Here is a 24762-nt window from a genome sequence, read left to right as displayed (position 1 = left end):
GACTTTTCTCCTTTACCTTTTTTTGGTTTTAATGCTGATCCGTTCTCGCGGAATTAAATTTGATTAGAGCAGGAGAATTGTTCTCCACCCCCAAATTTCAGTGCTGTACAACTTGCTGAAGAGCTTCCCCATCAGCACCAACAATTTCTCAGCCTCCAGCTGGATTCCTCTTCCCAAATTCCCCCTCTGAAGTTTTCCCTGTGCCCGCAGTGCATCCGAACGTGGCTCAAGCAGCATTCCACCTGCCCCATGTGCCGTGTCCACGCTCTGCTGCCCGAGGACTTCCCGGAGCTTCCTGCCTGGAACAAGTACAGCTGAACCTGCTTCTCCTCCTCCACTTTAGAATTCAAGATGTAAAAAGGGGCTGCAGCACAACCTCAGTGCTGGGGGCACAGGACAGAGCCCTGGGTTTACTGGCCGTGGGGACAGCCTTGGGGTTTGACTCCCACATCCAGGATTTCTCCTGGTTCCTGCCTAAAGCTGTGGAGTTCAGGGCTGGCAGCACACAAAATGGGTGCATTTTTGGCTAAGGGCCATTAAAAGTACCAAATTCTGTTACCTGAAAGGCCAGTTCATCATTCCTGTGAAGATCCCCTCAGATTTATCCCAACAGCAAACAAACAGAAGGATGCTCCAAAGGATGGAGCAATAGAATTGGAAACCAAGACATTCCCTTCCTCTGGCATAAACAATTCAGGATTCAGGCCCTGTGTGGTGTTTGCAGTTCTTCTCTCTGCAGAAATCCACAGCTGAAAATTCAAATTGTTTAAATGATGACTTTTAGTCACATTTTAAAGTGAGAATTTTAAATTTTTCACATGGATCTTTCATCTCGAAATAGGGTTGAAATTTGAATTTCCCCCCCTTGATCTGTTTAAATAGGAAGGATTTTTTTTTTAAAAGGATTTTTTAAGTGACACTTCCTCTGTGTTTTGTGTAGGAATGGTCTTAATTAAAGGAATTGTCCTAATCCAGGGAGCATCACGTGGATTACGAGCTCTTGGCTAATTCCAGGGATCACCTGTTCCCCACACTATTACATCTCCTCCAGCTGAAGTTTTAAACTCTTCTCTCATTAATCAGTGTATTAATTACTGTTTGATTAAAAAAATAAAATTCCTGCTGCAGTCAAACACGTTGTTTTTGTGTTGTATTTCTGCTCTGAGTTAGGAGCGAGTAACTACTCTGTGCTGTAGAATTAAGGCCTAAAAATTCCAGTACTGGAATCCTTTTTCAGCTTCTAGTCTTTTTGGGGGGCTGCAGCTCTTCCCCAAATCCCCTGTATTGTCCCTGGTCTCAGAGGAAAGTGCCAAGTTCCAGTAAATCACATTTTCCTCCCCCTTTCCAGACACTGAAATGAAAATTTCAGTTTTTTCTTCCCAAAACACCAAGGCCCAAACTGGAATTACATTTTCCTGCTCGGTGATGCTGCTGGATAAACCAAAGGAAATAACTTTTCTTCATTTTCTTAATTAATTCTGCCTTTTTAGGTGCTTATCTACATTTCCAGTTTCTACAATACAGACTGAGCTTGCCTCTATCCCACATGGAAAACTAACTGAAAAATCCACAAGTTGTGGCTGTTCCCTTAAAACAGCATCAAAATCCACAACCTGATTTTCTGTGTTGGGAAGGTGATTTCTTACTGAATTACTTCTCCTTAATTCACAAACACATTAATTTATTCCTCCGGCACCAAAACTGTCCTTGGTGTGATTTGAAATCGCTCATTTCCCACCCACCTTTGGGCCAGATCCCACAGCAGCACCTGCCAGAGCTGGAGCATCGTTTTTTAGACCTTCAAAAAGCTTATTTCCCATTCTGGCACAATTCCCATCCCCTCCCAGAATGGCTCTAATGGGATTTTTGAGTTTTAATGGGTCCTCAAAAGGGACTTTGGAACAAGTATTCCAAAATGAAATCAAGAGAGAAACTTTCTACATCCTTGTACAAACTGTAGAAAGCTACAGAACGATTCCTTCAGGATTTACCTGAGGAAAATTGGGGGAAAACCAGAGTTTTTGAAGGCAGCAGGATTGGGAAATGCAGAGAGGCAAAGTCTTGGCCACGTTTCCAGAGCAGTGGAAGCACAAGTGCCCACAGGAAGGAAGAAGTGAGGAGGCTCCAGCTGAAGTCAGGCATGGATAAAGTTCCACTTCCTCTCCCAGGAATTCCCAGGAAATCCTTCCCTGCTGCTCCTGTGGCTGTTCACATCCTGCAGAGCTTCAGGGGGAAGTTCTCTGTGATGAGATGGTCGTCGTGCAGCAGCACCACGATGTTCACTTCAAACTCTGGGGGAGAAAACAGAATTCCATGGGAAGCTGCATCCCAGCAGCAATCCTACTCCAATTCCTGAGGAAAACTGAATCCCAGCAGCAAACCTACTGCAATTCCTCAGGAAAACTGAATTCTAGAAGCAATTCTACTTCAATTCTGCAGGAAAATTGAATCCCAGCAGCAACAAAAAAATTGAATTCTAGCAGCAATCGTACTCCAATTCCATAGGAAAGTTGAATTCTAGGAGCAATTCTACCTCAATTCCACAGGAAAACTGAATTCTAGGGGCAATCCTACTCCAATTCCTCAGGAAGGTTGAATTCTAGGAGCAATTCTACTTCAGTTCCTCAGAGAAGTTGAATCCTAGGAGCAATAAAGAACTGAATTCTAGCAGCAATTCTACTCCAATTCCACAGGAAAACTGAATCCAGCGGCAATAAAAAATTGAATCCCAGCAATAAAAATTGAATCCTGGCAATCCTACTCCAATTCCACAGGAAAGTTGAATTCTATCAGCAATTCTACTCCAATTCCTCAGGAAAACTGAATTCTAGAAGCAATTCTACTTCAATTCTGCAGGAAAATTGAATCCCAGCAGCAGCAAAAAAATTGAATTCTAGCAGCAATCCTACTCCAATTCCATAGGAAAGTTGAATTCTAGGAGTTCTACTTCAATTCCACAGGAAAGCTGAATTGTAGGAGCAATTCTACCTCAATTCCACAGGAAAGATGAATCCAGCAGCAATAAAAAATTGAATCCTAGCAATAAAAAAATTGATTCCTAGTAATTCTACTCCAATTCCACAGGAAAGCTGAATTGTAGAAGTAATTCTACTTCAATTCTACAGGAAAATTGAATCCTAGCAGCAATAAAAAATTGAATTCTAGCAGCAATCCTACTCCAATTCCATAGGAAAGTTGAATCCTAGGAGCAATTCTACCTTAATTCCACAAGAAAACTGAATCCCAGCAGCAATCCAATTCCACAGGAAAACTGAATTCTAGGGGCAATTCTACTTCAGTTCCTCAGGAAAGTTGAATCCCAGCAGCAATTCTACTCCAATTCCACGGGAAAACTGAATCCAGCAGCAATGAAAAATTGAATCCTAGCAATAAAAATTGAATCCTAGAAATCCTACTCCAATTCCACAGGAAGTGTGAATTCTAGAAGCAATAAAAAATTGAATTCTAGCAGCAATCCTACTCCAATTCCACAGGAAAGTTGAATCCTAGGAGCAATTCTACCTCAATTCCACAGGAAAACTGAATCCAGCAGCAATAAAAAACTGAATCCTAGCAATAAAAAATTGAATCCTAGCAATAAATAATTGAATCCTAGAAATCCTACTCCAATTCCACAGGAAAGCTGAATTCTGGAAGCAATTCTACTTCAATTCTACAGGAAAACTGAATCCCAGCAGTAACAAAAAAATTGAATTCTAGCAGCAATCCTACTCCAATTCCACAGGAAAGTTGAATTTTAGGAGTTCTACTTCAATTCCACAGGAAAGTTGAATTGTAGGAGCAATTCTACTCCAATTCCACAGGAAAGATGAATCCAGCAGTAATAAAAAATTGAATCCTAGCACTAAAAAATTGAATCCTAGCAATAAAAAAATTGAATCCTAGTAATTCTACTCCAATTCCACAGGAAAGCTGATTTCTAGAAGCAATTCTACTCCAATTCCACAGGAAAACTGAATTCTAGGAGCAATCCTACTGCAATTCCTCAGGAAAGTTGAATCCTAGCAGCAATAAAAAACTGAATTCTAGGAGCAATCCTACTTCAGTTCCACAGGAAGGTTGAATCCCAGCTGCAGGATGATGCAGGAGCTCCTGAAATATTCCTGGCAGAACCTCACCCAGCCCTTGGAGCATTCCTAGAAAATCCTGCTTTATTCTAATCCTTGGGATTCCTCTGGATTGTTTTCTCACTGATAAATTATAACAAGGAAAAGAAGATTCAGACATCAAAGAACAACATGTTTTGGGAAAGACACTTCCACCAGGATGGTGTTTAAAGCTTGGAGTGGGAGAATTCCAGGACAGATCCATTCCCTGGTTCCAGCAGGTAACAGCCTCAGGAAATGAAACACTGGAATACAACAGGCCTGAAACTGGGAAACAAAAATTCCAGAGGATAATCTGCTCTTAGATACCACATTGTGTCCTTCAAAATCAGTATCAGATCATTAATCCTGGATACAGAAGAAAAAGCCAGGCAGAGTTAATAAATGAAGGGAAGCAGAAATCAAAATAAATTCAAATTCTCGCTGCAAATTGCTAGTGAAGAGCTTAAAATGGCAAAAAATTAAAGAATATTATTATTTTGGGGAAAACCACTGCAGACAGATTTTGTGCCAAGAGATTCCAGCAGGATGAAAGGAAAAATACAAACCGGCCAAGTGGATTCTTGCAGTACTTATTTGAAAAAATGAGAAAAATATTTGGTTTATTAATAAAAATCAATAAAAACACTGGATTTTGACACTGATCAGCTGGGAGGAGCACGTGGTATAGATAAAAGAAGTCACACCCTGACCAACCCTGCTGCTTTCAGCAGGAGAGTGGGGAACAAAAAGGAGAAGAAATGGAAAGTGGGGTTCTCAGTGGTGAGGAAAAGGAGGAATTTTATCCTTGGACTATTCCTCAGGTGTTTAACCCCGTGACCTGCACTCCACTGCTCCTCCTGTCCCCTCATGATGGAATTTTACTGTGTTCAAGTGTTGGGGCTGTGTTTTCTCAGTGGGAAAGGAGCAGGATTTGGATCCAGGGCAGCACAGGGATGCCCTGAGCTCCTCCTGCAGCACCACGGGATTTATCCCCTCACCTGCCCCGTGTCAAGGGAATGAAACGTGGCCACTCCTCCCAGGAAAACGCCTCCCCAGCACTCACCCACTTTGAAGTTGGTGGTCTCCAGGGTGGGGCAGGTGAAGAGCCTGGGGAACACCATGTGGATGGGGATGGGGAGGCCCCTGCAGACGTCACCATCCGCGATTTGGATGTTCTGGATCTCGGTGGCGTCCCTGGCGTAGCCCTCGGCACAGCCTGGGCAAAGAGGGACAGAGAGGAGCTGCTGGAATGTCACCTGAGCCCCTGGAAAAGGCTCCCAAAATCGAGTGGCAGCACTGGGGTTGGAATAGAGGTGGGGGATATCACACTGTCGCTAGAGGACGTGAAAAGAAGGACATTCGCACGATCAGAGTGAAAAAGAAAGGAAGTTTATTTGGGATTTTGATTTATGTAATAATCTTTGGAGTTTGGTCAGGGATTGGAGGATGAGGCTGCCACCTCTCCAGCCCCACTGGCCAAACTAAATGTCTATCAATTTGTCCTTCCTCCAGGAAAGGAAGACAAAAAGGTTTTCGAAACATCTTTTTTTTTTTTTGTTTATGTTACGATGCACGAAAACTCTGGTGCAAAGATGTAAACGTCAGAAGGCTGGAAAATTAAGAGTGACATCACATGGAGCAAAATTTTAATTAAAAGGCTTTGGATTATAGTAATATCTATAATGCAAGATGGAGGGTTTAGGGTGTAGGCTGAGTCCTTCTTTTTCACCTTCTTCTTCATGGGTTTGGATGGTGTATTATCATTTTATTTATAATAAAAAATCGGCCTTGCTGACCACGGGTGATTGGTTATTGGGTTAAAAGTAAAAATAATTTAGGTGTCATCTTGTAATTGGACAATTTATGCTTAAAAGACTTTGGACACAGAGACCCTTGTTAGCTAGAACTGACAACTTGTGAGTTGTACTATGGATAAGAATTAATAAACATCTGAGTCCAAACACGAAAACTGCATCTCCTGGGCCTTTAATCCCAGCTCTAACAGAAGAAAAGAGGATAAAAAACCCACAAGGAGGGAAATGGAGGGAGATGAGAGAAAGCAGCAGCCAAAACTGACCATGGAGATAGACCAGGATTAAGGGGGAAAACTGAAGTTTTCCCAGAAAACTGGACTGAAGGTCCAAGTTCTCCCAGAGTTAAAGATCAGAGTGATAATTTAAATTAACATTGGGGCTGCTCCTCCAAAGTACAAACCCTGCAAGGCCTCAACGCTCTGGCCTTTCTTTCATGCTGTTCCCTGTTTCAGTTTAAGTACTGCTCAGTTTAAATTATGTTGGTTTAAGTTCTGTTAAGTTTAGGCCCTATTAAGTTTATGTTAAATTTAAGTTTTAAGTGTTGTTAAATTTAGGTGAGGTTACTTTTAAGATCTGTAAAGTTTAAGTGATATTTAGATTAATGTTCTGGCAATTGAAAATCCTGTTACATAATATGTAAGTTTTATTAAGTTAATGTAGTTTAGCATTTCCTTTTGCCAAAATTTATCCATATTGAGGTTACGTATTTTTTAATTTAAAAATTAAATGGGTTCAGGCTCCAAAGTGGAGTGATGTCATTTAATGCATTTTTAAAACAAAATGCATTCAATCAATTTTTAAAACATTCTTAACAACAGCAGTTAAGAGATGCTTAAGCAGCTAGAAAATAAAAGGAAGGATCTTGAAATGACACATGTCTTTTGGATAATTAGAAAAGAGATGTTAAAGCATGTAAGAAGTCAACTATAAATATAAAAAATTAACAATTTCACATCATGTAATCAATATATCAGCACTAATCATCATAGGAAGTTGAGATAACACCTTTCTAAACTATCATGTGGTTATGACTTTGAGATAATAACACAAAAACCCACTAAAACAGTTCACAACCAATAACAGCCATGATGTAGAGTTGTAACTGACTCTTCTGTGTTATCTATGGAAGATAAAACAGCAGAGATTGTAACGAATGACAGAACTTTCCATGAAATCCAGGGCACAATAAACTGTATTTTCTTGTATCTATAAACTGCCCATGCCCAGTGAAGGGATGCAGGAATTCCTGTGGGCTGTTCCCTGCCCTTGCCAGTGTCTTGGGTTACACTCAAAACGTAACAAAAAGTGTGTTCTGTTATCATCTGCTGAAACCCCTTGGGGAGGAGTTTTCCTTTATCCCTTCCATGAGCCATTCCTCATAAATCCAGGGTGGTATCCTCTGTCAATGGGCAGCTGTTAAACCAGCTGGGGCCGTGTTCTTTACCCCTCCCAGGCCCCATCCTCCCCCAGGGGTATCTGCTGTCCATGGGCCATCCAGGCTCACTGCCGGGCTCAGACAATCCCATCATCCCACGGGGAGAGGCTCCACCCAGGGGGAGGAGCCCAGCATTCCCCCCTGGATCAGCCCTGGGGTTCAGAGCCCAGCACAGCCTGTGTGCACTGGATTCCCAGAGGAGACCAGCCCCAGCTCAGCACCACTGGAGCTTCAGAGGGAAACTCCACCCTGGGACAGGATCATCTCTGCTCCAACAGAACCACATCTGTCACTGCAGGAGGACTGGGCTGGGCTGGCACCAACACCCTGAACAGCAACAGGGCTCAGGCTGTGCTCTGACTCTGTCAGGAATTTTTTTGTCTTACTGTATTTTTATATTAATATTCCTAGTAAAGAACTGTTTTTCCTATTCCCATATCTTTGCCCGAGAGCCCCCTTAATTTCAAAATTATAACAATTCAGCGGGAAGGGGTTGACATCCTCCATTCCAGGGGAAGCTCTGGCTTTTCCCTGGCAGACACCTGTCCCTCCAAACCCAGAGAGACCCCCAGGGCTGGGCTCACCACAGGTCTCCACACGCACGAGCTGCAGCTCGATGCTCTTGACGGCCGCCTCGGCGCTCTCCACCACCAGCTCCCCCGTCAGCGGCTGCGTGATCACACAGTTGGTGGAGTTCAGGTGCCCCCTGATCAGGAATTTGGGAAGGGAGGCTCTCTGGAAAAGGTTGGAGGGAGGAGAAAAAAGATGCCACTGTGAAAGATGCCTTATGGGAAGTTATTGAAACAAGTGGGAAGTTCCCCGCAAGTTCTGAAGTTGAACTCAAGTGTTGAGAAATTTTTCGTGCAGCTTAAATTTATTTCTTTCACTCTGTATCAGGATTTCTCCTACAGTCTTCCCCCTTGACATGCATCCTTTCTGCTCTTCCATCCACCCCATGGATGGACTTTTCCTGGGAAGAACTGGCAGAATTTGGCTGCTGGAATTCATCCAGGAGCTGGAGCTGTGTAGGGAAGGAGGTGGGGACACCTTCCACTGCTCCAGGCCTCAATGTCCAACCTTGGACACTTCAGGGGCAGCCACAGCTTCTCTGAGAATGAACAATTCCTTCCCAATATCCCATCTCAGCCTGCCCTCCTTGAGGCTTCCCAAAGCCACAGAGGGCTGTAAAAAAAGGCACAACCAAGGTTCAAAATGCACATTTTTCAAGGCTCTTGCCTGTCCATGCTAGGGAATGTTTTCCCTTGCTCCACTCCCATCTTTCACTCAGAAAAGAGATAAAAATATTTAACCACTCCTGAGCAAAGTTCCACCTTCAATTGGTACCCACAGTGCAAGAGATGAGGCAGAATCACTGGATTGCTTATAAAAGTGAAAAAGGAAGTGGAAAAATAAAATAAAAGAGCTAATTATCTATGAGGCAGAATTCAATCACTCCTCTGCTCTCACTCAGAAACACACAGACTTTACATTTGAAATAAAATAGTAAGAAAATCCTTTTACCTCTTTAACATTTTGCAGAGTTTCTGGAGTAATGGTGAAGTCCACAGGGCTTGGCAGCAGCTTCCCTTTCTGTGACTGCAGGGAATGGAAGGGTTAAACTGAAATGTGATCCCCAAAACACAGAGAAAATATTAAAAACCGCAACAGCTGCCTGCTCTAAACCCCCTGGAAAAGCAGGAATACCCTCCCCATCTGAAGCAGAGAGAAAATAAAAAGTTCCATTTCCCATTAATGTAAAAATAAATTAATTTTACATGTCCCTTGGAACGTTTCCTTTCCTTATTCCATTTGGGGAGGGGAGATCCTAAATGAACTTGTGTCCATTGCTTCAAATCTGCTTTATAAAATTCTTGTTCTCCACCAGCAAGGGGCTGATCTGGAACTCTGAGTGAGGATCTGCCCTCACTGCTCAAGAATTCAAACCAGCTGCTGCTGCCCAGCTGCAAGATGGGAGAGATTAGCAAAAGATTGGCTGCATTTTCCCAAAATGACAAATTCTGGCACGGAATAAGCTGAAGGGAAATGGTACATTGAGCACTGACAGTGAGAATTATATGTTCAGTAAAACCTCATTAATTCACCCTGACTGAGGGATTCATGATTTACTGAGTGGTGAGCTCGGAAGTGCTGCAGTGGGAACAAGAAACAAACCCAGGAAAACTGCAGGAGATGTGATTTGTCACTCCTCTGACAAGTGTGGCTCACTTACAAATGTAATAATGGACCAATAAAATGTAGCATCAGATATTGCAGAAAACATTGAAACCTTACCAATTGTTTCTAACTCGTTTCTAACACCAAACTAAATCTTTAAAAAAGGTACTTTAGAACTAAAATAACACAAGTCCTGAGTAACAGAAAGGATTTTGATATTTACTGTCCCATTAAGAGTTCAAAGGAATGATAGAAGCAGGATGTTCCAGCAAGTTACAGATGGAAAAAGGGACATTTCCTCAGCTCTGTCCTGTGCTCAGCTCAGTCTAAACCAACCCCAAATCCAACACAGGAATTTCTCTAACAACCAGCAAAGCATTTTCTGGGAGTCCAACCTCCTTCCACAAGGATTAGGATTAGAAACAAGTTTTCCCTGCAGGAGTGTTCAGGCAATGGAATGAGTTGCTCAGGGAGCAGCTGGAGGTGTTCAGGAGTCTGGAAGTGGGACGTGGTTTGGGCTGAGGATGGGACTGGATCATCCTGAAGATTCCATCATTTCCACCTTGATGCAGACCCAGCTGTGATGCTTTTGAGTCTCTAAATCGGAACTCCTCATCTGAAGAGCAGAAATCAGATATTTTCACCCCCCAAGTCCCATTTCCAGGGCTGTGGGAGCCTGGAATCTTTGGCTGAGAACTCCTGGGATAATTCAAAACAGTGTTTGGAAAAATGACTTCATATTAATGTGACCACCCCATTGTCTCAGAACTCAAAGGATGAATAAGAGAATAAACTCAGGGTACTGTAAAAACATCTGAAAATCCAACTCCTCTTTGTCCTTTAAAATTAATGGGTTTTTCTCATCAGAAGCAACAGCTCTTTGGGGTGGTTTTGTTGTGGGAGAGATTTCCTTTACTTCTACATTTTGGACAAAGGTCTCAGGCACAGGGTGGGATTTTGGGGTGGCCTATGCAGGGCCAGGAGTTGGGTTTGATGATTTTTGGGGCCTCTTCCAACTCAGCATATTCTGATTCTACACATCTCTAATTCCTCATGTCACTATCACAATTTCCACAGGTTTTATTTTGTTGGGTTTTTTCCCTCTTGAAGTGGAGAAAAAAAAATCAATCAAAAACCAAATTAATTAGTTGCAAAATGAACAGAACCCACAACTCACCAGGGAATGGACAATGAATTCACAAGTCTTGCTCAGGTCCTTGGCCAGCAGGGAGCGTCTCATGTCACAGCGCAGGGTGTACTGGGGGAAGGGGTGACAAAGGGGGGAAAAAAAAGAGCTTTAATTCAGATTTCCTCCCTCCTTCCCAACTTTTCACCTCCCTTCTGCCCCTGTGCAGAGTGGTGCTGCTGCTCTATTGCAGTTAAGGGTGATTTTTCACCCTGTTTTGGTTTAAGGGATTATCAGTGTGGTGTATGCTCAGCCCTCCCTTGAATTTTGATTTTCTGGTGGGTTGAATTCACAGTGGGAAGAGTTCTTGGGATATTTCACGGGGAATTTCAGCCACAGAGCTGGGCTAAGAGCAGCACTAAAATCAAACAAGGAGGGGAATTTGCTCCCAATTTGCTCCCCTAAAATTGAGCCATAAACCAGTGGATGAAAAATAGTAAGAATTTGGTTATCCCAGAAATCCTACACTTCCAACAAACTTCATCTCAGTGTCCTTACAGGACAGGGAATTGGTTGGGATGGGAGGTTTTTTTTTTGTACTGTTTGATTTTTAATTCCTCCCTGAGAGCAGGGATTTGGGTTCCTCACTTCTGGTTCATGGCCACAACCCTCCAGCAGTGTCTGATTCAAGGTTTGTGCATCAGAACAGAGACTTGGACCCACAATGAATGCCTAAATCAAGAAAGAGAGGCTCAATGAAACTTCCCAGAGGTTTAGGAAGTGTCTCTTAATCAGCACCTCAGTGTTACAATTCCCTCTTCAGGAGAGCAGGATTCCCTAAATTTGGCTGAAATTTAAAGGATTAAATATTAATGGTATTTAATCCAAGAAAAGCTACACAGAGGAGAGATGGAATGACAAAATAAAACAAATTATAAAAACTCCTGATTAGAGTGCACCTCAAACTGACTGATTGATCACAGCAAGTTATTTGGGGTATGGGAAGCAACTCAACCAGTGCTGCACCATTTTTGACATCCTACCACAAACAGCAGCTGTTACACGAGGGAAGAAGCCAAAAGGGAGCAAATAAATGGCAAGGGTTTAAAAATCATCCAGAGACAAAAAAAAAAAAAACCAAAAACCAAAAAACCAAAACCAAACCAAAACAAAACAAAACAAAAAAAAAACCCAAAAGATTCTTTTCTTTTCTTTTAGTTCCTTTTGATAGGCTTCTGGGGATGGTGATTTGGTTTATTAGGTTGTTTTCCTCATTCCAGTGACATAAAACTTCTCTAAGACAGAATTTACCTTCAGGAGATGGCTGAAGAAAGACTTTCCCCTGAAAAAAAACCCACCAAAAATCACCCAAACCAACCAACCCACCTATGCTAAGGAAATTTTTAACCAAAAGGGATCAAAATTCAAAACTGTATTTCCACAAGATTGTGTCCAAGCAGGAATTCCACAGAGATCTGAGCAGGGAATGTTACTGCTCCTCACCCCAGCAAAGCAAACAATTTGTGCTGCTCTCAACACTTGGGAGTTTTCCTTATGAAATTCCACAAATTTATCTGGAATAAAACCACACCGTGGTGCTGGGTTGTTTTTTTGGGGGGATTTTTTTTTTTTCCAGGAAAGGAATGGAAACAGTTGCCTACAACACCAGGATGGATCAAATTTAAGTTAGAACTGCTCTGCTGAGGTATTGCAGGTAAAACATCTTCGTTTGTGTCATCATTCCTTAAAGATTGACTGGAGAAAGGGTGGAAAGGTGAAAAGAAACCACTTCATCCTCCATTTCCATGGATTAAGAGCCGCTTTAGAAGAGATTGTGGAGATGAAATTCCCTATTTTCTCTCCAGACAGGACCTCCTCACCTGGATATTGACAAAGACCCCGTGATATGTCTCATACAGAACTTTGTTGCCCTTCATTTGCAGTGGGAATTCAAAGGGAATTTCTGTCTTGCCACTGGGGAGCTTCCCTGGTTTCACCATTTCGATGGTGCTGCTGATGATCTGAATGGGCTGCAAGGATAAATATTAAAAGAGTTTTAGGTTGAGACAGAGAACTAACAACATCTAAACTCCACCAGAATTCCTGGATTTTCCAGAATTTCAGGGACTTCTTCAGGACACACAATGCTGGGAGATTTTTTTTTTTTTTTTGTTACAATGAAAAGAAACAGGAATATATTGCTAAAATTTCTATTTTATAGCTGCATCACATTAATGACTAAAGACATTCAAGGAGCTCAGCAGGAGCAGCTCCAGCTTTGGGAAGTGGAGCTTCATTTCCTAAATTATGACCCTGAAGAGCAGCAGGAATGACCAAGGCTGTGCAGGTGAGCATTGAGCCATCCCCTCTGACCTCAGAAGTTTAGTACCGTTTAAGGGAAAAATTTATTATTGTTTAGGCAAAAGTTTATTATTATTTAGGGGGAAATTTATTATTATTTAGGGGGAAATTTATTATTATTTAGGAGGTCTCTCACTGGAGTGAGGGTTGACTGTGGTTTGACTGGGGAGTGGCTTGGACATGACATTTCTTTTCTCTCTGCAGTTTTACCATTATTGTCCCCAACTCTTGGGCTAATGGATGCCAGGGCTGGAGCAGCTCTGCTGGGAGGAAAGGCTGCCACAGCTGGGATTGTTCAGCCTGGACAGGAGAAGCTTTGGGCTGAGCTCAGGGTGGCCTTGCAGGGCCTGAAGGAGCCCCAGGAAACCTGGAGAGAGACAATTCCCAAGGGCTGCAGGGACAGGACACAGGGAATGGCTTCAAACTGGCATAAATAGATTTATTTTGGATGCTGGGAAGAAATTTATCCCTGGCAGGGTGGGCAGGAGCTGGGCTGGAATTCCCAGGTTTGCTGTGGCTCCCCCTGGATCCCTGGCAGTGCCCAAGGCCAGGCTGGACACTGGGGCTGGAGCAGCCTGGGACAGTGGGAGGTGTCCCTGCACATCCAGGAGTGGAATGGGATCATCATTAAGGTCCCTTCCATCCCAAACTTTCTGTGATTCCCTGATTCCAGGCCATCATCATTTAACCAAACCATTTTCCAAGTGGAGCTGCCTCCAAACAGAGCCAGCCCTGTCCCTGTGGAGCCTGGGAGAAGTTTCCCTGCTGGGATCCAGACCTGGGGAGCAGCACAGAGCCCTTCCACGAGCTCCACAGATCCCTTTTTCTCCAGAGGAATCTGGCAATTTTTGTCCCATGAACCCCTCCAAGGCCTCCACAGACAGTGACTGATCTGGCACAAAAGTCCAGTTAAACCCTGTCACTTCAACAATAAATAAAATAACATCCCACAATTCCTTCTTTTTCTTTAAATCACAGCCCTTCAATGCATCATGTGAAACCTTTTTTGAACTATTTCTGGCAGAGCATTTTAGCCTGAAAGAAAATTCTCCCATCAGTGGGAGTTACTTGCCCAAAATATCCTGATATATCCTTCCCTGGGGATATTCCAGAGTTGTGTGGACACAACCCTGTGCCCTGGGATGGAGCAGGGAGGTGACAAAAGTGACCCTTTGTGGTCCCTTTCCAGCCTGACCCATCCTGGGCCTCTGAGATCTCCACAAAAAGCTGAGCATTTCCCTGCTTCCCATCACTTCCAACACCATGAGCAGCTCTGATCACCTCAGAGCCTTTAAGGAAAGGTTTAATTGGAGAAAAAAAAAGGGGTTTTTGTGTTAAAAATAATTCACCTGTGCAGCTCTTACCTTGGCAGTGTTGCAGAAGGCCTCAAACACACCCACATTTTTGGCACTGAGCTGCAGATTTACTGAGCCCTCCATGGTGAGGGAGATCCCCTGGTGCTGCACCGTGTCCTTACTGGTGATGACCACCACTCCAGAAAGAATTTCCTACGAGGAAAAGGGGGAAAACATTTGTTTAAATTCATTTTTTTTCTCAGACTGTGGAATTCTTGAGATCTCCAAACTGAAAAAAAAAATATTATAATAATAATCCTGTTCCCAAAGAATGGTGTAACTTTGTCAGGATAGACAAACACCAATGAAGGAGTTTTAGGATCAGAGCTCTGCAAATTTTGATTTTTGCCTTAAAAATATCATCCTCCTCTTGGCTGAAGTGTTAACCTGAGCTTCTAGATCTAAGTAGCAAGGTTCTAGTCATAGCTGTAGAGTGATGCAACTGTAATCCAAGAGAGAATTTTGAACAGAAGAAAATAAAGATTAAAAAAACCACCCTCTGCTCCCAAGGAAAATGAGACCTCTGCTCCTTAAGATAAAGGTAATTTTAGAAATAGAAGAAAAAACCACTTTGTTTTAGACTAAAAAAGCATCCTTAAACATTACCCTAAAGAAGCTAATGAGCCCATGAGCACAGCTGAGAGAAAATCTGTCAAATGGAAAGAATTTCACAGTTTACAGAGTTTTTTTCCAAGCAGCTACAAATTTATGAGAGCCACCAAAAAACTGTTTTCTTATAGCAATGTCTCCATAAAAGTTCCAAGAGAAACTTCTCTCTCTAAAATCTGATAAAAGACTATTTTAAGTAGTGAAACTAACTACAAATCACAACTTTTGTCTCTTTATGCTGTCAGTGAGACAGCAAAGAGTTTGTAAAGAGAAAAAAAAGTATTTTTAGCAGTTTCATTTTGATTCTCAATCTTTTCTGTTAGTGTTTATTAATAAATCAATCTTTACACCTTTTAAGATTGAAACTTACTTTACTTTTCTCCTAATCCTCAGAAATTGAAACCTCCTTTACTTTTCTCCTAATCCTCAGAAGAAGAAACACTCAAATCACTAAACAAATAACACAATAACCGAGAAATAAAGATTTAAAGAAATAAAGATTAAAAAAAAAATTAAAGATTTTCCTGTCCAGGAAGATGGAAAAACCCTCTCATTGGGTCAGGCAAGTTCTGTTTGATGTGTTGGAATAAACTGCCAGGAGGAATTGCTGCATGAAAATTGGGATGATCAGCCAAGGGAAGAGAAGGCACAACTGGAAAAGGTGAAATTCACCTCCAGAATGGAGCAGAAAAAGATTTAGAAGAGAAACTGAATATGAAGAAAGAGTTTCAAAGTGAATCTGAATGAAAGGCAGGAGCTGTGTGACTCCAGGGATGTTGTCACTCATCATCCCATGAAAGATGTGCTGTCCATAAAATATCCTTTGCACAAAAATGCTGCATCCTCAAGGTTTTTAATGCTGAAAAACTGATCAGCTGCAGGAGAGCAACACACAGCTCCCCTCACACACCCCATGGTTCATCCTGCTCTTCTCCCACACTGGGAAATCTGCTTCAATCCTGAAATATTCCAGGCTGGAAAGGGCAGCAGGTGACTGAGAAGTGCAGAGTTCCCTCCCTGGGGATAAATCTCCTCTCCTGCTCCATCCCAGGGCAAACAGCTCCCAAGGCACAGCTCTCTCCAACCAGAGGAAATCCCAATCCTCACTCTGCACCAACCACTCCAAACCAGCATCTCTCCAGCAGTCTGGGAATTTTGGCAGATTTTTTGTCTTTCCTGGTGGGACAGGATGGCAAAAATGGGGTCAGGGGGGTTGAGGTAGCAGGAAAACATCCTGGAAAATGTGCTTCAATCCTGAAATATTCCAGGCTGCAAAGGTCAGCAGGTGACTGAGAAGTGCAGAGTTCCCTCCCTGGGGATAAATTTTCCCTCCTGCTCCTTCCCCAGGCAAACAGCTCCCAAGGGACATTGTCCAACCAGAGGAAATCCCAATCCTCACTCTGCACCAACCAGTCCAAACCAGCATCTCTCCAGCAGAGAGGGAATTTTGGCAGATTTATTTGTCATCTCTTGTGGGACAGGATGGCAAAAATGGGGTCAGGGGGGTTGAGGTAGCAGGAAAGCATCCTGAGAGCCTGGGAAGAGGATCTGCAGCGAGTGGGAAATGCCGGAACAGGAGGCACGAGCACAAAGGGACAGCAAAGAAAAGCTGACCTAAATTCTGCACTGCTCTGCTAAAGGGCCTTAATTAGCACAAGCAATTAGGTTATTGCTTAAAAAAAAAAAAATGAGTCCAGCTCAATTCTGAGAAGCAAGGACAGCTCTGACCATGTGAACTGCTCTGACAAAGGAGAAGTTTCCTGTCACACAGCAGCACACATTCCAGAGCTGCTCCCTGCACGTGGGAAGGGTGAACGGGCTGGGAGCAGGAAAACAAAGGATGAGCTGAAGTTAAATATCAATTTTTTTTTCAGTATTTCTTTAGGAAAAAAAAAAAACAAAAACCAAAAAAAACAGTTTAAAATTCTGTCCTTCTGCTCAGGTGAGAGCCCAGCCCTGGAATTCCCAGCGCAGGGAGGACGTGGAGCTGCTGCAGAGAGCCCAGAGGAGGCTCCAGGATGAGCAGAGGGCTGGAGCAGCTCTGCTGGGAGGAAAGGCTGCCACAGCTGGGATTGTTCAGCCTGGACAGGAGAAGCTTTGGGCTGAGCTCAGGGTGGCCTTGCAGGGCCTGAAGGAGCCCCAGGAAACCTGGAGAGAGACAATTCCCAAGGGCTGCAGGGACAGGACACAGGGAATGGATTCAGCCTGAGAAATGACAAGTTCAGGTGGGATGTTGGGAAAAAATCCTTCCCTGGGAGGGTGAGGAGAGGCTGGGCTGGAATTCCCAGATTTGCTGTGGCTGCCCCTGGATCCCTGGCAGTGCCCAAGGCCAGGCTGGACATTGGGGCTTGGAGCAGCCTGGGACAGTGGGAGGTGTCCCTGCCATGGCAGGGGTGGCACTGGATGGGATTTAAGGTCCCTTCAATTCCTTTCTGTCCCTACAAGATCCCCATCAAAACCCCATGTTGTATCCCTGCTCTTCCATCCTGTTTTCATCCCAGCCTTACAGATTTCAGGCCTCGTTAATGAACATAAATTTCAAACCTTTCCACATGGAGTTAAAGCAGAAGGTAAAAATAAAACTGATACATTGACTGACCAAAAAATATCCTAATTTCAGCTTAAAACAGAAGGAACATTCCTTTCCATACAAAAAAAAAATCAATTTGAAAGTGATATAAAGCAAGTCAAGTTCAGTCAAACTGAAAATGGATACAGCACTGAGAAACTGAAACAGATGAATAAATTAAAGCCTAATAATTTATAAATTCATAATGCTCAAAACGATACGAAAGTGAGACAGAGACAGTGTTTCCCACTCTGGAGCCATTCCTAAAGGGAATAACTCAGCTTTGCCAAAGCCATTCTCTAGATAATCTGACAATTGGAGGACAGATGCTGCATGCCCTTCCTTTCAAATCCAGTTTTCCAGGATTAAAATCATTCAATAAACGGAATTTCAGTGGATGGAAAGGATTTTTATGATACAATCGCAAGGGGGAAAAAAAAAAAGAGACTTGAACACTCCTGCTGAGCAACTCAGGATTTCTAAGTAAACAGTGATAAAATAAAAATATTCCTTCCTTTTTAAGCCACATCGGGCTCTGCAGAGCTGGGTCAGGATCTTCCCGCGGCACCCAGGAAAAGAGGAAAGACAAAAAGCACCGCTGAATCCCAAAGGCAATGCCCAAAATCCCGGAGCTGAGCACTGCTGGCCGCGGGAAGGCGGCTGGGATCGGGAAAGCCCCGGGCAGGGATGGGGAAGGGTTCGGGGCAGGGGAAACACTCCAGGAAAGGGACACAAGGACAGGGACACGGGGAAAACTCCGCGACACAAAGGGAACACGCCGACACCGCGACAGCAGCGACAGGAGAGGGAAAGGAGTCCGCTTCCCGAGGGATCCCCGCGGCCAAGGACACGGCCCCAGGGTCCCCGACAGACACAGGGCATCCCGGAACGGCTGCGCTTGGAAGGGACCTCTGGAGATGGGTCACCTGGAGCAGGTGACACGGGAAAGTGTCCAGGTGGGACTGGAATGTCTCCAGAGCAGGAGATGTCACATTGTCCCTGAGCAGCTGTTCCAGGGCTCTGCCACCTTTTCTGTGTGGAGAAAAGCTGTGCTCCTGTGCAGGGGAATTGCTGGGCTCAGTCCCTGCCCGGGGCTCTGGGGACATCGCTGGGCCTGGAGCAGAGCCTGGGGCTGCTCTGCCCTCCCTGCACACAGGGACAGACATGGGGACACAGGGACAGACATGGGGACAGACATGGGGACACAGGGACAGACATGGGGACACACAGGGACAGATATGCGGACACACAGGGACAGACATGGGGACACAGGGACAGACAGGGACAGACATGGGGACACACAGGGACAGACATGGGGACACACAGACACAGACAGGGACAGACATGGGGACACTCAGTGACACCCAGGGGACACCCAGGGACACCGAGGCCCCTCTCCCTGGGGCTCCTCTCCAGGCTGAGCAGCCCCAGCTCCCTCAGCCTCTCCTGGGCACGGAGATGCTCCAGGCCCTTCCTCAGCTCCAGGAGCTCCTGTCCCTGCTGGGCTGAGGAGCCAGGGCTGGGCACAGCACCCAGAGGTGCCTCCAGGGCTGGGCACAGGGGCAGGGTCAGCCCTGACCTGCTGGGAATGCCCATCCCCATGTCCTCCAGGACAGCACTGGCCTTCCTGCCCGCTCGGCCCCCGCGGTACCCCGCGATCCCGGCAGGCGCTATCGCGACAGACGCACCCCATCGCGATAAACCTTCCCGGCGCGCTTCACCCGCACGTCCAGCGAGGTGCCCATGGCTCCGTCACGTGACCACACCCTCACGTGACCCAGGGGCGGGATGCGCTGTAGCCCCGCCCCCTCCACATCCGGGTCCTCGCCGCCGTCACTTCCCAGCCGCTGACGCCGCTTCCCGCGCGGCCCCGCCCACTGCCCCGGTTGTCATAGCAACGCGCGGGCGGGGTGAGTGACGCAAGGCCGTCAATACCGGAAACTGCAGAGCCCGGCGTGCTTTGCGCGCCGCCAGCGCCCGCTGCGAGCTGGGGCGCCGCGTGGGCTGATGGGAGTTGTAGGCGGGCCCCACCACGGCCTGACACGGCCCGCGAGTGTCGCTTGTCGCGACTGTGGGGCCGCGCAAAGAACAGGGCGGCGACAATGAGAGCCCGGGAAAGGCCTCGCGGCCCTGAAATTTATCCCTCTGACTACATCGTACAGCCACAAGCACCGATGTAGAGGAGGAGCGAGCTTATCTCTGTTCTGATTCCAGGCGGGATTCATCGCTTTGAATTTCCAAACACGGCCCGGCCTCGGTGCCCAGAGTTCCCCGCAACTTGTCCGATAAGTGCAGGAAGGAAATGCCTTGCAGTGGTACGCAGTGAGGATTTTTTCCTTCAAACCCCGGAGCACGGAAATGTCCGAGTGCTGAGGGAAATGCCTCCATCTCTTCCAGGTGTGGCCTCCGACGGAATTCCCGTGATTTCAGCGGAACCAGGAATTGTCCTTCGGGGGAATTGCAAGTCCTGAAGGAAGTCTCGAAAGCAGGAATCGAGTTGTGAATTTTATTGCTTGCCAAAGTCATTCTTTTCACCTCATTCTTCACACGTTATTCATTAAAAGTAGTTTTGCTTCAGGTTTACATGGTTAAAATAAACGCAGCCCTGTCAGTGGTTCTGTCCTCTTCCTCCTCACCCCTTCAGTACTGAAACCCAGCCACGGCCCTTCCTCCTGCAGTACGTATGGAAAACTCGGCAAACCCCACTGCACGCTCCTGGTTTGGGGAAAAAAGTGAGATATCAAAGCTGTTCCACATTTCAGGGAAGAGAGGGAAAGTGGTCATTGTAAAAAGAAAGCAGCATTTAGCTGGGATCACTGAATATTACTGGCAGGACTCAGGTAGTTAATTACTGTCATTAATTAGTGTGGGACAGATAAAGAGGGTTTTTTGGGTTTGATTTTTTTACCCCATCCAAGGAGAACTCAAAAGAGGAAAATAAAAGCCTGGACAGCACAGCTGCTTCTGAGCAACTAAATTTTGTTTTTCCATCACTTTCACAATCAGCTGTTTTTCTTGGGAAACTTTTTCCAAGGTACTTCAGTTACTCATTTCTAGGAACTGGAGCCTCGTGTCCAGAAAAAGCTCCTGTTGGTGCAGGCAGGAGCTGCCCCTGTGCCTGGCAACACAGAGCCCACAAACAAACCCAGGGAACACCCAACTTCCCGAGGAATCTGTGTCCAAATCTGGTCTCTGCAGTGAGAGCTCAGCACCCTCAGGGTGGTTCTTCTGTAGGAAGAATCCCAGGATGGTTTGGGTGGGAAGGGACCTGGAAGCTCAGCCAGTGTCACCCCATCCATGGGCAGAGACACCTCCCACTGTCCCAGGCTGCTCCAAGCCCCAGTGTCCAACCTGGCCTTGGGCACTGCCAGGGATCCAGGGGCAGCCACAGCAAATCTGGGAATTCTATTCCAGCTCCTCCCCACCCTCCCAGGGAAGGATTTTTTCCCAACATCCCACCTGAACTTGTCATTTCTCAGGCTGAAGCCATTCCCTGTGTCCTGTCCCTGCAGCCCTTGGGAATTGTCTCTCTCCAGGTTTCCTGGGGCTCCTTCAGGCCCTGCAAGGCCACCCTGAGCTCAGCCCAAAGCTTCTCCTGTCCAGGCTGAACAATCCCAGCTGTGGCAGCCTTTCCTCCCAGCAGAGCTGCTCCAGCCCTCTGCTCATCCTGGAGCCTCCTCTGGGCTCTCTGCAGCAGCTCCACGTCCTCCCTGGGCTGGGAATTCCAGGGCTGGGGCAGCTCTGCAGGTGGAGTAAATAAAATTATTTAAAAACAAAACAGAAAACCCACAAAAACAAGCAAACAAAAAACCACACCGAAGAAACCCCGCAAAGAAACCCCCAACTAACCAAAAAAAGCCCCAACAAACCAAAACCAAACCCAAAAATGCAAAACAAACCCCTCCCATACAAACAACTCACCCCCAAAAAACCCTTAACCCAGAAAGCAGGAGGAATAAAACAATTACTTCAAGGAGAGAAATATCCCCTTGTGGCACTGTTGGCCCAGCTGTGCTGACAGGTGAATTCCCTGCCCACCTCCAGGCATCAATATTCCATTGAGAAGCCCCTTTCTCCTTCAGTTATGATTTTCTGAAGGAATTCCCATTCCCAAAATGAAGCCTAACATTGTCAGTCTCACCATTTGCCCAAATTTGGGGAGGATTTTCCAAGTGGATGAAGGCAGCAGGCTCCTGACAATGAGAGGGCTCAGTGCCAAAAATTCCAGCCTTGCTGTGACGCTTCAACTCTTTCACTGAATTTGCTGAAATCTTCCAAAATAATTCAGTGGGAGGTGGATACAAATTTATGATTGGGATCAACCAAAAGAAATCCTGTTACTGGAGAGGGAATTTTCATAAGGACAAGAGGGATGGTTTTAAATTGACAGAGGGCAGGGTTAGGTGGGATCTTGGGCAGGAATTGTTCCCTGGGAAGGTGAGGAGGGGCTGGAATAGAATTCCCAGATTTGCTGTGGCTGCCCCTGGATCCCTGGCAGTGCCCAAGGCCAGGTTGGACACTGGGGTTGGAGCATCCTGGGACAGTGGGAGGTGTCCCTGCCATAGCAGGGGTGGCACTGGATGGGATTTAAAGTCCTTCCCACCCAAAACTCTTCTGGGATTCTGTGATTGAGGAGCTCTGAATTCATGCAGACATATTGTAGCTACTGTGGTTGGACAGCTCTTAATCACCTAATTTCTGTAATTGTTACTTCTGTTGGTTCATGCACTGCTGTGTTCAGCTGCACAAACAGCATTAAATAAATATGTTCTGATTCTTCTTGAGAATCACAAAGAGCTAACTGGGAGGGTAAAGCTTTTGCTCAAATCCATTTTGGATGTAATTCCATTTGTAGAGTCAACCAGATCCAAACTTGACTTGGATCTTCATTTGTTGTCCTCGAGTTTTGCTGAGCCAGAACTGAATAAAAGAACTCCAGTAACAAATGAACCTAAACTGAAAGCAAAGGGAAGAACTGTATGAACTTAGAATGCTCCATACATTTGTTTTTGTTCCTGGTTGTCAGAGAATCCTTCTGGAATGTTTTGGGTTGGAAGAGACTTTAAAGATCATCCAGTTCCAAACCCCTTCCCCTTTTCTACCTGATTATTTCTTGGACCTCATTTAACAAACAGATTTTTAATTGTTCAGAATAATTCCATTTCTATATTTACCTCATCCCATAGCCTGAGTGTATGGATTAATAGAATGACAACATTCCTCATTTGGAATAACCACAGGGAAGCTGGGGTTACCCAAACTTTTTTTTAGGATACTCAGAACCTGTTTTTCTGGTCTTTTGTGGTTTTTTTTTTTAATTAATTTTGAAATCTTTGCTTGGTGGACAGTGATGCAGAATCACAGAATGGTTTGGATTGGAAGGGATTTGACTTAAGGAATTCAGTGAGAGAAGTTTTACAGTTTATCCAAAGTCATGAAAACTACAAAAAAACCCTCCACTTTAAAGGAGCTCAGAGATGATTATGTCTAATAAAAAAGTAATTTTAAATTTGTTCCTGTGTTGGACAATCTTGAGGTCGTTCCATGGTTTCTGGAAACACATTTGACAAATTGTTTTTCAGAGCCCCTGGGTGGAAAAGCTGTTCTCTAACACCCAGGAGGGAGGAGAAGAAAGAAGTGATGCCCTGAGCAACAGGAAGGAAACTGGAATCCATTCTTTTTGGTGCAGAAATCAGCAAACCCCAGCTCTGTGCCACACCAGTGATGGTGTTCCTGAAAGGAGGAAGGTAATCAAAAAGAAATTAAAATCTCTGCACCACGTAGAGGGGCTGCAGACACGTTAAATCTCACCAGTGTTTTCTAAGATGTTTCCTCACTGCACAGAAATTCCCTTTTTGTTCAAAATTATGCTTTAAAGTAGATCAGGCTTCAGAAAACTAATGAGAAAACACTACAGAAGGCAACAAAATAAACTTATTTACCCACACAGCAAGGTGAGAAAAGCTGATTGAGATGAAACAAAGCTGGGGGAACATTCAGGAAAAAAAAATCTAAAGGAAGTGTTTTAATTGAGAGAGGTACAGTAAAAGTAAATAACCCCATAAAATATAATATTGGTCAAGGATTTTTAAAGGTATTTAAGAATGAATTAATTTTCCAGCCAAGATACATAATTTTGAAGGGAATGCCCTCAGAGGAACTGCCATTAGATACTTTTAAAAGGGCTTGAACTGAGTGAAAATTGCACTGAGCATCACTTGCCACTGAAGAGAATTAGCAAATAAGGAAAATGATGTTATAAAACGTGTAGGGGTGACAAAAAACAGTGGGTAAAACAAAACAAGTGGTTTAGACATTAAATATATATGTATTTATTGCAAGAGTTTGGCAGGGAAAGAAAATATTGACCGAAAATCCTGAATAAAAAGTACTTAGGAATCAAAAAATAATTAAAGAAATAAATAATTAGGTATTAATTAGGTAATTTTTCCTAGTAAAAAGTTGCTACTGGGTGTTGAGAGATTCTGAAGGATGATGGGCAAGTTGATATATTTTAAAATGTGGAAAAAACCCCTCCTCTTAACAAAATAGTGAATTTTGCAGTCCTGTGTGTGAGAACTGATGGATGTGGAGGAGCTGTTTGGGAATTTGGCAGGTAACCTACGGTAGGATACATATGGAGAATATGTATAATATGGAGAATAAAACCACAAAAAAATACAAAATAAATGCACATTGCAACTAAAACTTGTATATTCTGCCAGCAGCAATGAATTGTAGTAGTCAGTGTTAAAATAAAAGGTGTTTTGTTAGAAGTATTTTCAAATAATATTAAAATAAGCAAGAAAAATTAATGTGTAAAATTGACTGATTCTTTAAGTGCTGATAGCCCTTGAAGAACAATTTGGGGTTTATCCAGATATTGAAAATATTGATAGTTGTATTAAACAAAAATTGTGGTGCCCAACATTTGTGTGGAAGCAAAGTTTTGTGGTGACCTCAAAGGGGTCTGGAATGGAACAGAACTTTTTTAATTTAATTTTTTTTCAATATTGATTTGGGACCAGTGGGAAAAAAAATTGTACCAGTGAGTGATGTCCACACCCTCAGCTGTTTACATTTTCCTGTAACATAAATAGCTTTTGAAACTCCAAGTGTAAGATTACAATTCATGGCTCAGGTTTTGTTTTTCCTCCTGGTTGTAAGGAGTGTGTAACTGGGGCTGCAGTGGGAGGTGTGTTAATGGCA

General features: G+C 44.4%; 2 protein-coding genes and 1 long non-coding RNA gene across 4 annotated transcripts in view; 2 read left to right on the top strand and 1 right to left on the bottom strand.

The window, feature by feature from the left end:
• The window catches only part of TTC3 (tetratricopeptide repeat domain 3), a 53614-nt gene extending 52481 nt beyond the window's left edge, over positions 1-1133 (top strand). The window contains exon 46 of the mRNA XM_066314170.1: positions 211-1133. Within this exon, the coding sequence (XP_066170267.1) occupies positions 211-318 (108 nt within the window). The 3' untranslated portion in view covers positions 319-1133. The remainder of the gene's footprint in view (positions 1-210) is intronic.
• Positions 1134-1858: 725 nt separating this feature from the next.
• VPS26C (VPS26 endosomal protein sorting factor C) lies at positions 1859-19392 on the bottom strand. Its single transcript, XM_066314179.1, has 8 exons — positions 19242-19392; positions 14385-14528; positions 12540-12689; positions 10711-10791; positions 8880-8954; positions 7943-8093; positions 5173-5325; positions 1859-2291 (listed from the first exon to the last, which is right to left on the bottom strand). Exons 1-8 carry the CDS (start codon positions 19296-19298, stop codon positions 2209-2211), a joined length of 894 nt encoding a protein of 297 aa, XP_066170276.1. The 5' UTR covers positions 19299-19392; the 3' UTR covers positions 1859-2208.
• A 58-nt stretch (positions 19393-19450) lies between these two features.
• On the top strand, positions 19451-20510 carry LOC136358225 (uncharacterized). Of its 2 annotated transcripts, none has more exons than XR_010743029.1 (2): positions 19451-19868; positions 19951-20510. It is a non-coding gene; the product is annotated as an uncharacterized lncRNA (long non-coding RNA). The 2 variants fall into 2 exon arrangements; XR_010743028.1 differs by having other exon boundaries at positions 19451-19875.
• Positions 20511-24762: the final 4252 nt, after the last annotated feature.

The sequence above is a fragment of the Sylvia atricapilla genome, chromosome 2 (genome assembly GCF_009819655.1).
Source record: "Sylvia atricapilla isolate bSylAtr1 chromosome 2, bSylAtr1.pri, whole genome shotgun sequence".
NCBI lineage: Eukaryota > Metazoa > Chordata > Aves > Passeriformes > Sylviidae > Sylvia > Sylvia atricapilla.
This window is presented reverse-complemented; position numbering and strand designations above follow the sequence as displayed.

Bases quoted from the DNA above. Each gene is read 5' to 3' on its own strand.
- VPS26C (XM_066314179.1), bottom strand. From the start codon at position 19,298: ATGGGCACCTCGCTGGACGTGCGGGTGAAGCGCGCCGGGAAGGTTTAT. The intron at 10,792-12,539 runs GTGAGGAGGTCC...CCCTTCCCCCAG, and splicing joins GGGTCTTTGTCAATATCCAG to TACACCCTGCGCTGTGACAT. The intron at 8,955-10,710 runs GTGAGTTGTGGG...CATTCCCTGCAG, and splicing joins AATTCATTGTCCATTCCCTG to TCACAGAAAGGGAAGCTGCT.